Genomic DNA, 15674 nt, shown 5'->3' with positions numbered 1-15674 from the left:
ACAGGGCGCAGGAGGGATTGATAAGTACACTACATGAGAAGTATGTTTATTTTGACTTTTCATTTTCAGTTCTAGTTTGAATAAAAAAAATGAATAAATCTGGCAGTATGACAGCATCAAAATACCCCTCGCTTCAGGTTCCCTCTAATCATTCACTATCACTAGCACTAATAATCTGTACAAAGATCAAACAGACTTTGCCAAGTAATCTAGAATACTCGATAGACAAAGTTGAACAGTTGTGACGTCACGCCGTTTGCAGAACGTCCCTTCCGATTGGTGGACAACTGCCACAGGAAAAGAAGCGTGCTCGCGACCGGGGAGCGCGCTTCTCCCAGGTCTGGTGACAGGCACGGAAGTCACGTGACAGGCTGAAACCGGCTGACGGGAGAGGGCGGAGCGTGCGAGGGAGGAGGAAGCGGCTCTGCACCGGGTGACAGACAACAACACTCCTCTTGTGTGGAGCGCAGCGGCGGCTGTACGAGGCGCAGGAAGGGCCATGCAGGGCCCGTGATCGCTGTGCGGCTAGTGTCGGTGTGTGGCTAGGCCCGGGATGGCGCAGTGCCTGCTCTCCGTGCAGGAGTTCCTCCAGGACTCGCTCATACCGCAGGTGGCGGCGCTCTGCAGCGATGAGGCCGAGAAGCTCGCCCGGAAAAACCAGCTGTCCTTCTGCGAGCTGCTGCGGCCCTTCTGCAGCCTCAGCACTGAGGGTAAGCGGGCCGGGTGACCTCTCGTGTAGGTTGTGCAATAACTGCGCCCTGCTCCCTCCTTGCTACTCTGCCTCTCTGCGCTGCGGGGAATCCACGCTTGTTGACAATAAAGTGATACCCAATACTGTCAGTTCTCTGCATTTACAGAGATTAATGGGAAACGTTATGCCAGTTTGTTTACCTTACTGGAATGATGTCTTGAAACTGTCAGATGAGATTGACAGCTTGCTACCAGTCATTGGATTAGCACAGGAGTGCTGTAGATATAAATGGGCTTCTGCTATGTGTATCTACAGCTTGTGCAAGAAGAGGGGAATTCATGGGCTGTCTGTACAGGGGATTTCTGTTGTCATGGTTGCTTAGTTGGGCAGATTGAGTTTTGGAACTAACTATTGCAGCTACCAATATTATATTTTCTAAGCGGTTTTGCAGAGCGATTGATTTTTCACTTCCTGACGTCAGGAAGTGAACTCTTTGATCCAGAAAATAATAGATGCAATGTATTTTTAAAAATGCAATCGCTGCACAAAGCGATTTTGTGAGAGTTTGCATTTTTTCTATACCTTCCATTGAGGCAAAAATGGCCCATGCCCTGCTTTTCTGAGCGGAACGCGTAGGAATGCTCCAATCTAAACGACACTATAGAGAGGCATGGTGTAGCTGCTTTCAGGGCGTTTTAGAAAAAAAAAAGTCAGCGCTTAAATTTGGTCAAAAACACCTCTAGTGTGAATGAGCCCTAAGGGCCTGCTAACACTAAAAGCCTCAAGCTATGGGCAGTATGGTGGTGGATAGCACTGTAGCCTTGCAGCATTGGGCCCCTGCTTTGAATCCCAGCCAGGACACTATCCTTGTGGCTGTGTGGGTTTCCTCTGGGCCCTCCGGTTTCCTCCCTCATCCAACAAACATGCATAAAAGTTAATTGGCTTTCTCCCTAAATTGGCCATAGACTGCATTACATACACTATACATACATTGGCCATAGACTACAATTCTTAAATAAATGACCGTGGTGGGGATACGATTGTGAGCACCTCTGAAGGTCACAGTTAAGTGACCAGATACGCTACATAAATACTCATAAAAGTAATGCAGACTATTGCTCTCCATTCTGCACTTTCTTCCCCTCTGCAGCCTGGGCGCTCTGTTCATTAATAGGATGAGTGATAACATTGGCATACAAATATCTCTAGCTGTAGTGTGGAGTCAGTTGACCTCTTTACTTGCATTGACTGGAGCTTTGCTGCTCTGTGCTTCCCTGTGGCTTGCAGCATTTATGATCTGTGTGCATTGCTCAGCAGGAAACCTCATAGGGAACACAATCACAGTACCCTCTTACAGCACAAGTGATTGGCCAAATAGTAGGGGTGTAGTTTCCTACAACCTATTGGAAACCTAGCAATTGAAGAGGCTGCTTTCCACTCAATCGCTGTCTGAATTTCCTTATGAGGTTTCCTGCTGGGTCCCCTAAAGTAGACTAGCGCTGATCTCTTAGCACCCAAACTAAACCCCATGCATTCATCTATATTACCAATAACAAACCACAGGTGCATGCAGCTGAACCACCAGATGTGAACAGTGCATGGCTATTACTGAAGCAGTTTAGGCAAACGCTCTGCACCACCATAATTACAAATTACATGGCGGCCTGTGGTGCGCTGTAATCGCTAGGCACGTCTCGCATCCATTCTACCTGCATTGGTTCACATGCCACTTTTTTTAATGCATGTCCCTTGCAAACTCTTAACTGCTTCTGTTTCAATCTATTTGTTACTATGTGGCGTTCATAGGTGTACTGATCTGTCACTAAGGGCCCTTTTCCACCAGCGCTGGCTGAATTGCAAAAACGCAAACCGCCAGCGATTTTACAAACGCTACGGTTTGCTTTTTAACATAGGAATCGCGGTGTGTCATTTCCACTACCGCGATTCGTTTTTGCCGGGAACGCGAACGCGCGGTGGAGCGATATTTGCCGCAATTTTGCTATGCAGTGCATAGCAAAGTCGCGGCCGCGAACGTCGGGGAATCGCCGGTAATTGCGATTCAGCAATCGCTAGCGTTCAGCGTGAACGCTAGCGATTGCTAGTGGAAAAGGGCCCTAAATATCTTTTCTTTTACTTGGGAGAGTAGGGCAGTAAATGCAGGAATGATTGAAACACAGCAAGCTAACACAAACTGCAAGTGAGAAAGTGCATTTCAGTTGTTACCTTGACTGATGTGATGCCAAGCAAATTCTGATCACTTCTCTGAGTAATTTATTCTTGCTGACATCCCATTAGAAGCCACATGCAAAAATAGTCTTTCTTTGTTGGAAAATGGCCTATAAAATGACAGTTAATCTGAGTGAATTGTCTCACAGTGGGGATTCATTTAAAACATTGTTTTGCTAATAAGGCAAATTATTTTCTTTAGATGACCTATTGACTTAGAACTGCACGTGGGCTCAAAGTCCAACTTCAGCTAAAGTTTTTTTTTTTTGGGGGGGGGGGGGGGTATATAGATTTAGAAAGGGTTAGCACTTATAGCTGGCTTTTATTGCTTACTCAGTTCCCATTGGGGAGAATTCCTTTTTCATCGTGACTCCAAGGGGTCTAATGTAAGGCCAGGTCTTTACTGGGAGAGAGTTTCCATAGCTTACAAAAATATTCTTTTAGAGCATTGGGACGGGCTTCATTGCGCTCCAGCTTGTGTCTCACTGAGTCGCACTGACGTCATCTGGGCAGTACTGCGCCTGCGCAGTACAGTCCGGATTATGTCAGTACGGCTCTCATCGCACATGCGCAGTGGGGGATCTTGCGCCGAAGGGGACCCCAGACCACCAGCGAGGAGTGGAGCTGTGTCGAGGGCACAGGACAGCGGGCAGGGGCTGGAGGAAGCCCCAGATACGTGTATTTTTTATTTTTAGGTTGCTCGGATGTATCCTTTAACGGTCCTTGAAGCAGAGCAATATCAATTGTCTGCCGCTGTCCACACATAACAATCGTCAGCTTGAAACGGACATTATCAGCTGTTTCAGGCGACAGTCATTGCATGTGTGTACGTAGCTTTATTTGTTGGTGTTTGATAACTGACCACCTAATGCACATTCTTGTTTTTGTAAATGAGCTTCAAAGTGCAATATATGCGAGACCTCAAACATTTTTCTTTATTCTATAGCCTGTTTTGCTTGTCATGCAAACTACATGGCTTGTCAGCAATGCCTATAGCTCTTGAAAACTTGTAATCCACAGCTAACTGACCAGCTTGTGTTTTGTTTTTTCTTTTCTTTATTTTTAGTTCACATGCGGGATCCCAACAATCAGCTTCATGTGATTAAAAACTTGAAAATAGCTGTAAACAGCATTGTTACTCAACCACCATTGCAGGCTGCAATCCGCAAACACCTGAATGACGTTGTCTCTTGCAGCCAACCTCCAGAGGGCTTGGTACCAAATGTGATTACAGCTGGTGACTATGACCTTAACATCAGTGGTAAGCTCACCATTTATGTAGACGTACAATTAAAAAAGCATGCTTTACCATTTCATTGCACCTTTTCTCTAAAGGCCAGTTCTTGTGATATAAAGTTAGTGGAACATTTATTTCTACACTTTACAGTAGTGTAAGGAGAACCTCCAGAATGACACTACTTTGCACATTTTAAAATTATGCTCTATTAAAATGCAAATAAAATAGTTCAGTCAAATGACTGAATTGGTTACAAAATTGGACATACAGGTTGTAGAGTCGGCACATTAGTGCAACAACCAAATCTGCAAGGAAGTTGTTAATACTAGCTTTCATATTACTCATGCTTCTGTTTTTTTCAGTAAGGCTAAATCACCATAATTATGAATTTCATAAGTTTAAAACTCCTTATGCCGCTGGTTTGATGTTAGAAAATCTATTTTTTATTTCTCATTTAAATAATACTATTTACAGTAGTAAGGAAGTTGTGTCAGTAAGTATGGAGATGACGTAAAAAGCTGACCGTGCTTTTCCTGTGGATGTCTTCCAACGTGTTGTGTGACTATAGGGTCTGAATCTTTGTGCTTCTGCAGCCCTCTTTCAAGCAATTGTGTAGTTTTACCATCTAGGCAAAGTTCATTTTGTTTTAGAATAATCTTAAGTTTGACATTTATACTCCAATTTTGTGGAAGGAATATTAACATAAAGGGAACCTGAGATGAGCTGGAGAGAGGAAATGATACGTATCTTGGCCTTCATCTATCCCCCTCCAGGCTGATTGCTTCCCTAGCTGTCTTCCTGCGCCGCCTGGATCCTCTCCACAGTCTGCCCAGTAAGTCCGCCAGTCGGCACAATCCGGTTGCGCGCTCCAGTCTGCGCAGGTGCAGAATGCTCCCATCTAGGGCACACTCAACCCAGAACAATAACATTTTTTAATAAGGAAGAAATTTAGTTATTTTCAGTAAAAAAAAATACACATTATTGTGGTGCATTTGTGACACTGGACATTGCAGATCTCTGACTAGTGTTATCAATGCAGAGATTTTACTTGCGGTTCTGCTGCAAGCCTAAATACCACTTTTTACCCCAATACAAAATCTTAAGGGCAGAAAGCGCCGTTGAAGCACCAAAGGGCAGTAAACAAATTTAGCTCTACAGCCGAATTCGTTTTTCCCAAAACCTAATACTGTGTCGGCAGCTAGTTCTACAAGCTTTTCACCCATAACCTCATCACCAAGCAGTACTTTCAAGAAAGCTTTAAGGCTGTGGTAAGTTAAGATAGATGTTACTTTTTGTGCAGAGCCTAAAATCCTACCATTAGTGCTTATGTGCTTTAGTCGGACATTGCTCCAGTAGAGCACAGGTGAACTAGAGCAGAATGGTGATGACAAGCTCCTATGATTGAAATGCAGATTGAGGAGAATAAAAAGTAACTCTGCAGAACCCCCCCCCCCTTTCATATAGAGGATATTAAAAACGGGGAGGAGGTGGGGGGAGTTGAAGGAGAAATATAAGGATGAAGAGGGTCACTAAAACAGTGGTGGATTTAAACATTTCAGTGCTTGTTTAAACAAATATTACCTGATGGTGGAGGGTCTGATCTGGTATGGAATCCTGCTCACAAGGCATTTAACCAAACCTGGAGTATTCATTATTACAAAATTAAGGCATAAATGCTGTGCAAAGTCAGGAACGTGAAAGCATTGACCTTTAGGCCCCTTGCACACTGGAATTGTGGACCTGTGTTGCGTTACCCTTTCTTACCGCAAGGTGCCGTGATTACAAAGTAATGCTGGGAATACACAATTCGTTTTTTTGGCAGATTTACTTTCCGATCGTTTTTTCTGATCAATTTTCTTGATCCGCTCTGACGTAAAATCTGCAATGCATTACCGCACAGATCATCCAGTAATGTAAGTCAGTGTGTGACAGAGGCAGTGTGCACGACGGGAGCACGGCACGGATGTGTGGACCGACAGGAATACCAATGACGTACGTCCTGCTCAGTGTGGATTATGTCACTAGCTGGGGGCCGGCCATATACACATGACCCTGACGCTGCACCGTGGTGCAGGGCCATATAATACTTCATATATGCTGTTCTCGCACCACATCACACAAATCCAATGTAAAATCGGCCTTAAGGAAGCCAACCTTGATTTTCCCAGCTCTTTCTCCAATAATTTTGCAGATGAATTGAGGAGTGAGAGCATTAAATGTAGATGGGGCTTCCCTTTTAGATGCGTGGCGGTTCACAAAGGAATCGAATTGCTTACTGCATCTAAAGCAGGCATGGGCAAACTTGTCCCTCCAGCTGTTAAGGAACTACAAGTCCCACAATGCATTTGCCTTTGAGTCATGACTGTGGCTGTAAGACTCCTGCAGTGCATTGTGGGACTTGTAGTTCTTTAACAGCTGGAGGGCCAAGTTTGCCCATGCCTGATCTAAAGGCTGGTTCACACAGCAAGCACTTTTCCAAGCTTCAGTGTTTTAAAAAGCTCTTGCTTTATGTAATGCCCGGTGTTTGTGTTCCCGCTTGAGAAATGTAAATGTTTTTATTTTAAAAATACATCAGAAGTTTCCTTCCTATTCCAATGCCTGGATATTTGATCACTCAGCAGCTTTTTTTTATTTATTTATTTATTTATTTTGTGCTACAGTGGTCTGTAACACTTTTCTTGCTGAAACATAGTGAAATCTAGAAGCTTAGTGGTAACCCCAAGTCAGGCTTGGGCCAGAAATCCACAGCTCAGAGTGTAGCCCTGAGCCTGACTCGGGGTAACAGCCAGTAGTAGGTGTATGCAGAGCCTGCTTGCAGTTGGGGCCCTTTTCCACTAGCAATCGCTAGCGTTTGCGCTAAATGCTAGCGATTGCGATTCAGCAAAGTCCTAATTTTTCCCGGGGATTGCAATCGCAGTTTTGCTATGCAATGCACTGCATGGCAAAATTGCAGCTAAAATTGCTCCGCGGCGCAATCGTGCTTTAATAAAAAATGAATCGCAGTAGTGGACATTACATACCGCGATTCCTATGTTGTGTAGCAAACCCTAGCGATTTTAAAATTGCTAGCGATTTGCGATTTTGCAATTTAGCATCGCAATCTAGTGGAAAAGGGCCCTTTAGCATTTGTAATTCACCACCCCCGGGATCCAGATGCTGGCAGCCATTCTTCTTCCAGTCCTCTGAGGCTCTTGCTCCCTTTGGTGAGATTGCGGGTGATGTTTCTACAGGGGTAGGATGAAGGGAGAATTGCAGCGCTGGACTCTGGGGAGGTGAGTTATTTGCAGATCTGCCACAGATATCTCTGCCGTATGATATTTTCCTGCTTTTAGTATCTTAAAGCTTGTGAAAAAAATTGCACAGCTTTTAGACCCTAAAATTTAGAAGCAATCATACCACCAGGGAGGTTAACATCTGTATAGCTGGTATAAACCTTTTTGGTGCCTTTTTATAAAAAAAAAAAAAAAAAAAATCTCTTTTCTTCGAAATGGTCCATGAGATACTGAGTGTGCAACGTGCAATTCAGCGTAATTCCAAGTGGATGCAAGTTGGGATTATTGGCGTCTCATTACCATTAGGGTTGTCGCGATATAACGGTATCGCGATATATCGCAGTTTCAATGTGCATGGTTATCATACCATGCACATTGTCAAAATACCGGTTTTTCTGCTTCCACATTCGCCGCCCGTCACCGCTCAGCGAGCCGGCTCTCAGGTGCCGGATATAACGCTCGTCCAGTGAGGACGCGGCTGCTGGACGCAAAGACTGCCTCCCAGACTCCCACCAGCGGCGCACTATGCAGAGCACTTCTCCTGAGTCCTGGGCTGGCGTCATCAATGATGCTCGTTCCCGCCCAGCGTCTCTGCACTCTAAGTGAATGAACACTTAGGACTGAGGACTTGGCTTCTGACAAGTGAGTATTTGTCCCCTGACTCCCCTCTCCCTCCCTCTGGCTCTCCACCTAATTCTAGCTACACCTATCCCTATGCTGCGGCCACCTACCACTGGCTACACCTATCCCTGGCTACCTATGCTGCGGCCACCTACCACTGGCTACACCTATCCCTGGCTACATATGCTGCGGCCACCTACCACTGGCTACACCTATTCCTGGCTACCTATGCTGCGGCCACTTACCACTGGCTACACCTATCCCTGGCTACCTATGCTGTGGCTACCTACCACTGGCTACACCAATCCCTGTCTACCTATGCTGCGGCCACCTACCATTAGCTACACCTATCCCTGGCTACCTACGCTGCGGCCACCTACCACTTGCTACACGTATCCCTGGCTACCTGTGCTGTGGCCAGCTACCACTGGCTATCTGTGCTGCGGCCGCCTACCACTGGCTACACCTATCCCTGGCTACCTATGCTGCGGCCACCTACCACTTGCTACACCTATCCCTGGCTACCTGTGCTGTGGCCACCTACCACTGGCTACCTATGCTGTGGCCAGCTACCACTGGCTACACCTATCCCTGGCTACCTATGCTGCAGCCACCTATTACTGGCTACACCTATCCCTGGCTACCTATGCTGCAGCCACCTATTACTGGCTGGTGGGGGCATATTATTTAATGTAAGGGGGTGGGGCCTAGGTCCAAATAATTGTTTAATACAGTCATACCGTGGTATTTTTTTTGACGGTTATGGTACCGTGAAATTTCATACCGTTGCAACCCTAATTACAATGTACTGATTTATTACCCCCCACTTCTCTGGTAAATTACTAAATGAAAAATCCTCAAATTTGAGAAATCCGCAGTGACCTTTCACAATCTTCACTGTACACCACCTTTCAGAAATTACCCATGAGGTGGCCACACACTAAAAATATCAGATTTTACGGCAATTCAATAAAAATGATTGGTTGTATGATCAGATTTCTCACAATAATAATAATAATAATACCGGTAATAATCTTTCCAAATTACACTTTGTAATTTCTAAAACTCGAACGGGAGTGGCGGAAATTTCTGTACAGTTCTTTACATTAAAGGCTGAAGGATAGATTGTCAATTTTTAGAATTATGGATCAAAGCTTTTTTTTTTTTCTCCAAATATTACAATTCATCACAAAAATTGATCTTCTCTCATTGAAAATAAAAATAAAATATTGCATTGTGTGGCTACTTTTAGTATTGCATCTATTGTGTATTTTGAAAATGTTATAACATATATACTCAACAAGCGGATCCGAATATAAGCCAAGGTACCAAGACACTGAAGCGAACTTGTTTTGCACATGTTACCTTATAAGTCGCTTCAGTGCTCTCATAACAAGTAATCCGCTGTGTCCCCACCGCTAAACGAGAGCTGCAGACCCCCCAAATCCCCGGGGGGCAATCTGGCCGGCATTTCCTGGAAGGGGCAGAGCTTTCAGCTTCAGCTCTGCCCCTCCTGATGTCAATCACGGCACGTCAGCGCCTCTCCCCGCCCCTCTCACTCTTCCTTTACAGAGAGGCAAAATCCACGACCAAGTTGGTCGTGGATATTTGCAGAGGGATTTGGGGGCTCTGCAGTCCTCGTTTAGCGGCGGGGACACGGTGGATTACTTGTTATGAGAGCACTGAAGCGACTTATAAGGTAACATGTGCAAAATAAGTTCGCTTCAGTGTCTCTTTAAGCCCCCTCCACAGTTTACAGTCCGGTGCCTCGGACCAGTACTGAGGCCGGCTCACCGGGTGACTCAAGTAATAGCCAAGGCTAATTCTAAACCTGACACCCCCCCCCCTCCCCCCCCCCCCCCCCCCCAGTACATTTTGGGTGCTGAAAACCTCTTCTTATACTCAAGTATATAAGATATAATCTACAGTATTTGCATTTTGTAATGCAATGTTGCAGAGAGCATGTTTTGCTGCAGCGTGTGTGTGTGTGTGTGTGTGTGTGTGTGTGTGTGTGTGTGTGTGTGTGTGTGTGTGTGTGTGTGTGTGTGTGTGTGTGTGTGTGTGTGTGTGTGTGTGTATACACATACATAATGAGTGACCGTGGGGCAAACTTGTGTCTTCATGTTTTACTATCATACTCATTTTATACTATTGCAATTATCGAAACAATGTTAGTACAAAAACTTTTAGCAGGAACGTATAATGATCAGCTTTGAAAATCCTTGCATTTGGAATTGACCTTTCCCCCATGCATGCAGGGCTGTGGAGTCGGAGCAATTTTGGGTGCCTGGAGTCGGAGTCGGGAAAAAATGCACCGACTCCGACTCCTAATGAATTTGTAACTGTAATTAAAATAGAAAATATGATAAAATGTTCTATTTCTCAGATAATAGTCATTAAAAATAGTGTATATATACAGTAATAGCTGTGTTCAGTCCACAAAAATGAAATAAACCAATCAAAATGAGTTACTTGTGCTGCTTCAATAAAGCAGTCCCCATATTTTTAAAGTCAGATATACACATCTGATTGTGACTGTATACATGTGTACACTGGAATCTCTTATATATACGAAATAACATCTATGCTGTGAGTATAAAGCCTAATGTGTAGCCGTGTCACTAATAGAGATGGTCAATGAGATGGAAATAATTCTGCATTGATGCTGGTTTATGCAAATGTATGCACTCTTTGCCAATGAAATCAAATAAATTGATATGTTAAAATTTGGTTTGGTGAGTATGAATTTAAGGGTACCTGAGGCGAATTAAAAGAAAAGCTTTATACATACCTGGGGCTTCTTCCAGCCCCCTTCAGGCCATTCGGTCCCTCGCTGTCCTTCTCCGCCACCTGGATCTTCTGCTATGAGTCCAGGTAATTCAGCCAGTCAGAGCAGTCTGGCTACGTGCCGCTTCCACAGCCAGGAGCGTTCTGCACCTGCACAATAGTGCTGCGCAGGTGTAGTATGCTCCCGGCGGCGGAGTGTGTGCATGCGCACTACACCAGACTGACTCAAGTACCTAGACTCATAGCAGAAGATCCAGGTGGCGGAGGAGGACAGCGATGGACTGATTAGCCTGAAGGGGGCTGGAGGAAGCCCCAGGTATGTATAAAACTTTAATTTTATCTGTCTCAGGTTTACTTTGTTACACAGTAGTACTATACTCTACATATGCACTCCCCACAGAGCTTCAGGGAATCCACTGAGAATGTTGTGCACATTGAACAGAGAGGTGTTGTCTGTCACCCATAAACCTTGTTCAGATTGTGCATGAAGAATGTGTAATTGCAGGGGAATGAGGAGATTCTTCCTCTGAGTACCTGCACATCATTCTTACATGTACCCACAGTTACATTGCCTAGGGCCTGATAGATGTTCTTTGTTCTGGTCTGTACCTTTTTACAAGTACTCTTACCAAGGACTAGTTTTAGCCTAAAGGGAATAAATATAGTAGTCTACATATCCTTCTCACTTTAGTTGTCTTGTACAATTCCTAAGCGTTGGCAGCTAAGACGAATTTCACGTTACATACTGTTAATCAACAAAATTGTAATATGCAAATTAGAGGAGTCGGAGTCGGTGGAATCCTAAACTGAGGAGTCGGTGGATTTTTGGACCGACTCCACAGCCCTGCATGCATGTGTGACAAAGACAGTGATCCCAATGCATTTTTCTAATAACATTGTGTATTTCAGCAGGTGAGCGAAACGAGTCGGCATGTACTACAGTCTGGTTTACATTTTTGAGAGTTGACAGACATTTGGCCACAATCTGACCACCCATCACTTGTGCTGTGAATATGCACGCTGAGTTTAGCTCATTACTGGTGGTTAAGAAGTGGTCTCTGGATGACCGTTAAATAACATAGCATAATCGAACAAGTGTCAGCGCCAAGGCAGAAGGCGACCGCAGCCGAGAAGGACAATGTCCAAAAGTCCACACAAGCAATGAATATATAAAGTCAGCGCAGGTCTATAGTAATACAGCTTTCGTCATTTTCTGGTATACAGGATCTTCAAACAAAAGGGTACAGAAGCAAGGCTTACCAGATTCCAACAACCCACATTATAAGGTTGTAAACGAGTTTGATAGATGGTCCGCGGAACTTTCAAATGGTGTCGTTTAACCAGCGATGTTGCACACCACAGATTCCTCCGGAATATATTAGATATCCTGAGGTCGCAGAAAATTGCCAAAGGGGAGTCCAGTAGGATAGTGACATGAAAGAGATTTACGGCACATCTAAGTGTAAACCGTCTTTATTACATAACAAGTAGAACAATTTAAAAACAAGGATAAAGGAAAACTCACATACGGGGCCCGTGCACTGGGAACCCCGAAAAAGTAGCGCACATAAAATGGTCAATAGAAGACCTCAAATAAAATGGTGCCGCCTGGCGACAGGCGGCACCATTTTATTTGAGATCTTCTATTGACCATTTTATGCGCGCTACTCCAACTCCACAGCCCTGAAAAAATTACACCATTCCCCACTATCCACGTGGTCCTAGAGTGGGAATAGTATTTAACGTCGCAGGAAAAGCCGTATAGCCCAAGTCTCCCGGCGGCACTTTTATACGTATGCTTAATGCACACTTATTAGCCTGCAACTGTTCCATTTTGATCTGTTGTGGTAAGCGGAACACAAATGGAACCTGAACGATCATTCACAGAGTGCTGACAAAATCAATGCTTATTGCAGTGTATGTTCTTGCTCAACTTGCCTGTCTTGTGTCTTCAGGCCTTCTGACGCTGCTGCCACACCACTTGGCCCCACTGTACGGGTCACACTGTTTTGTATATAATTCAGAGTCCCGGCAAAGGCAGTCTTCCCATTGGATTGCAAAAAATTAATGAGAATCCCTGCAACAGGGAGTGGTGGACTAATGAGAATCCTCCCTGTTGCTAAGCAGGATTCTTATTGCAATCCAATGGCAGTCTGCTTCCGCCAGGTGTTTGATGATTTATATACTGGCCAAGTGTCCTGAGCTGTCGAGCCAAGCGATGGTGGCAGCAGCAGCGCAGGACCGGAACTAACATACAACGGTGAGTAGTGGGAACATGTTGACACGTGACAGGTGTACGCATTGTCAGTTGGGCGCAGGGCGAGCAGAATAACTGCTCACCCTTATGAGGCTGAAATTTCCAGCGGCTTAAAATATTATTTCCCCCTCTGGACTCCTAATTCATAATTGGCTATTGCCAATACCTGAATTACAGCAACGCAGGCACAGACTATATCATTGCAGCTATAGCCACACTGATATCAGGCACTACGCAGCAGCACCCGGGCGCCAAACTGACCTGCTTTGCACAGCACGAAGCAGTTTATCCATTCAGGATGTGCTGTGAACTCACTGGTGTGCATCCGGTGTAGGTAAAACCTAGCCTTGTTGTTTAATCCACATAACTTAAAGGACACCTGAAGTAAGAGGTATATGGAGACTGCCATGTTTATTTACTTTTGAGCAATACAGTTGCCTGGCTATCCTGCTGATCCTCTGCCTCTAATACTTTTAGCCATTGACCCTGAACAAGCATGCAGCAGATCAGGTGTTTCCAACATTTTCAGATCTCACAAAATAAGCTGCATACTTGTTTCTTGTGTTATTCAGACGCTACTACAAATAAGACACTTTTACAAATAGATCAGCAGGGCTGCCAGGCAACTGGTATTGTTCAAAAAGAAATAAATATGGCAGCCTCCATAATATTCTAACTTTACATTTGTAAAACGCTTTTCTCCCATAAGATTCAAGGCAGGATATGTCTCAGATCACTAGAGGGTCGCAGTCAGGACTATGTTACAGAGGAAATACTCAGAAGTTCATAAATGCCATACTAAACTGGTGGCTTTTTAGTGAAGACTTAAATGCTCCCAGGGATGGAGATGACCTCATTGGGTGTAGCAGGGAGATCCAAAGTGATGGGACAGCATGACAGAAGGCTCTATCTCCAAAGGTTTTGAGGTGGACTTTGGGGGTGATCAAGTTATTAGATCATTTTGGTCTAAGATTGTGGGGGGTGTAATGCAGTTGCAACAAATCCTTCAGGTATCAAGTGCCCAGATTGTTCAAGAATTTGTCAATAAGCCAATCTTAAACAGAATTCTCCATTATATCCGTAGCCACTGGAGTGAGTGAAGGGTTTGGTGTTATGTGGCAATGACGGGGTTGGCTTGTTAACAGCCTTGCAGCAGCATTATTTACTAATTGCAGACTGTGTAGGTGTTTGGGAGGCCTCTATAAGAACATTGAAGTAATCCAAAAGTGAAGGAATCAACTAGGGTTGGAAGATCTGGAGGTATGAGGTACTTAATTTTTGCAATGTTCCTTAGATGATGGAAGGAATGTTTCATAACCGATGAGATTTGATTCCTGAAGCTCAATTCCCCATCAATCAGTACACTCAAACTGGGCACAGTCTGAGTTGTTCAGGTCCAAGCTTCCTATCCTTAGTGGTGCTGGCTGAGACTGGAGCTGCGTTGCTGTCAGATGCTGACCTCCGATAACGAGAACCTCAGTTTTGTCAGCATTTAGTTTTAGCCAGTTATCATTCATCTACTCCCAGGGCTGTGGAGTCGGAGCAATTTTGGGTACCCGGAATCGGAGTCGGTGATTTCATAAACTGAGGAGTCTGAGTCGGATGATTTTTGCACAAAATCCACAGCTCTGGTAAGTATTAGACTTCGGAGTCGGAGTCTGAGCCATTTTGGGTACCCGGAGTTGGAGTCGTGGTTTCATAAACTAAGGAGTTGGAGTCGGAAGGTTTTTGTACCGACCCCACAGCCCTGTCTACTCCTGAAGCTCAGCTAAGCACGCATTATTATATAAACACCCCCTCCCCCACTCACCCCCATTCCATGACCTCCCTTTGCCTTGAGTCAGTTATAAAGATTTATTTCTTTAGCATGTACAGTACCTTTCAGTTAGTTTTAAGTTGTAGCTAGGTTTACTGCATGATGTTTAATCGTTTTTGTGTTTCTTTTGCTTACCACGTGGAATTGGTAAGTGTTTATGTAGCTTTACAATGAAATGTATATGCTTTTATTTTTGATACTTCATCTCTAGGCAAAAGAATAGTTCAAAATTAAACCAGTTCTTTACATTTTTGATAGTTTCAGGAAACCTTAAGGCTCATACACACATCAGACCATAGTCTTTGGAAAATGAAAGATCACAGACCAATCTTACCACCCTTCATGTAGTATGAGAGCCATACTTTACACAGTCTATTCTATGGAGCTGAACTCCACATCAGAAAAAAATCTTTGCAAGATGCTGCACACAAAGACCGCTGTACAGACACAAAAGATCAGTATCTGCAAAAGATCTGTTCCTGCCAAAAATCCATTCCTGCAAATTGCAATGATAGTCTATGAGATCTGCAGATCATCATACACACATGATTTAACTGACATTCATCTGCAGATCAGATCCACCAGGATGGATTTTCAGATCTGCAGATGATTGCTTGATCTGCAGATGAATGTCAGTTAAATCATGTGTGTATGATGATCTGCAGATCTCATAGACTATCATTGCAATTTGCAGGAATGGATTTTTGGCAGGAACAGATCTTTTGCAGCTACTGATCTTTTGTGTCTGTACAGCATCTGTGTGTGCA

At 44.3% G+C, this 15674-nt stretch overlaps 1 protein-coding gene across 7 annotated transcripts in view; it reads left to right on the top strand.

Moving 5' to 3' along the window:
• Positions 1-328: 328 nt before the first annotated feature.
• The window catches only part of TRAPPC8 (trafficking protein particle complex subunit 8), a 118058-nt gene continuing 102712 nt past the window's right edge, over positions 329-15674 (top strand). For 5 of the 7 annotated variants that reach the window (XM_068237314.1, XM_068237313.1, XM_068237312.1 and 2 more), the window contains exons 1-2: positions 329-710; positions 3984-4178. In XM_068237314.1, the coding sequence (XP_068093415.1) occupies positions 554-710; positions 3984-4178 (352 nt within the window). In that variant the 5' untranslated portion in view covers positions 329-553. Of the gene's footprint in view, positions 711-3983; positions 4179-14300; positions 14359-15674 lie in introns of those variants that run through there. The other 2 variants (XM_068237316.1, XM_068237317.1) reach the window with 2 other exon arrangements.

This window comes from Hyperolius riggenbachi, chromosome 5, assembly GCF_040937935.1.
Source record: "Hyperolius riggenbachi isolate aHypRig1 chromosome 5, aHypRig1.pri, whole genome shotgun sequence".
Taxonomy (NCBI): domain Eukaryota; kingdom Metazoa; phylum Chordata; class Amphibia; order Anura; family Hyperoliidae; genus Hyperolius; species Hyperolius riggenbachi.
The sequence above is the reverse complement of the archived record's forward strand: the minus strand, read 5'-3'. Positions and strand labels throughout refer to the sequence as shown.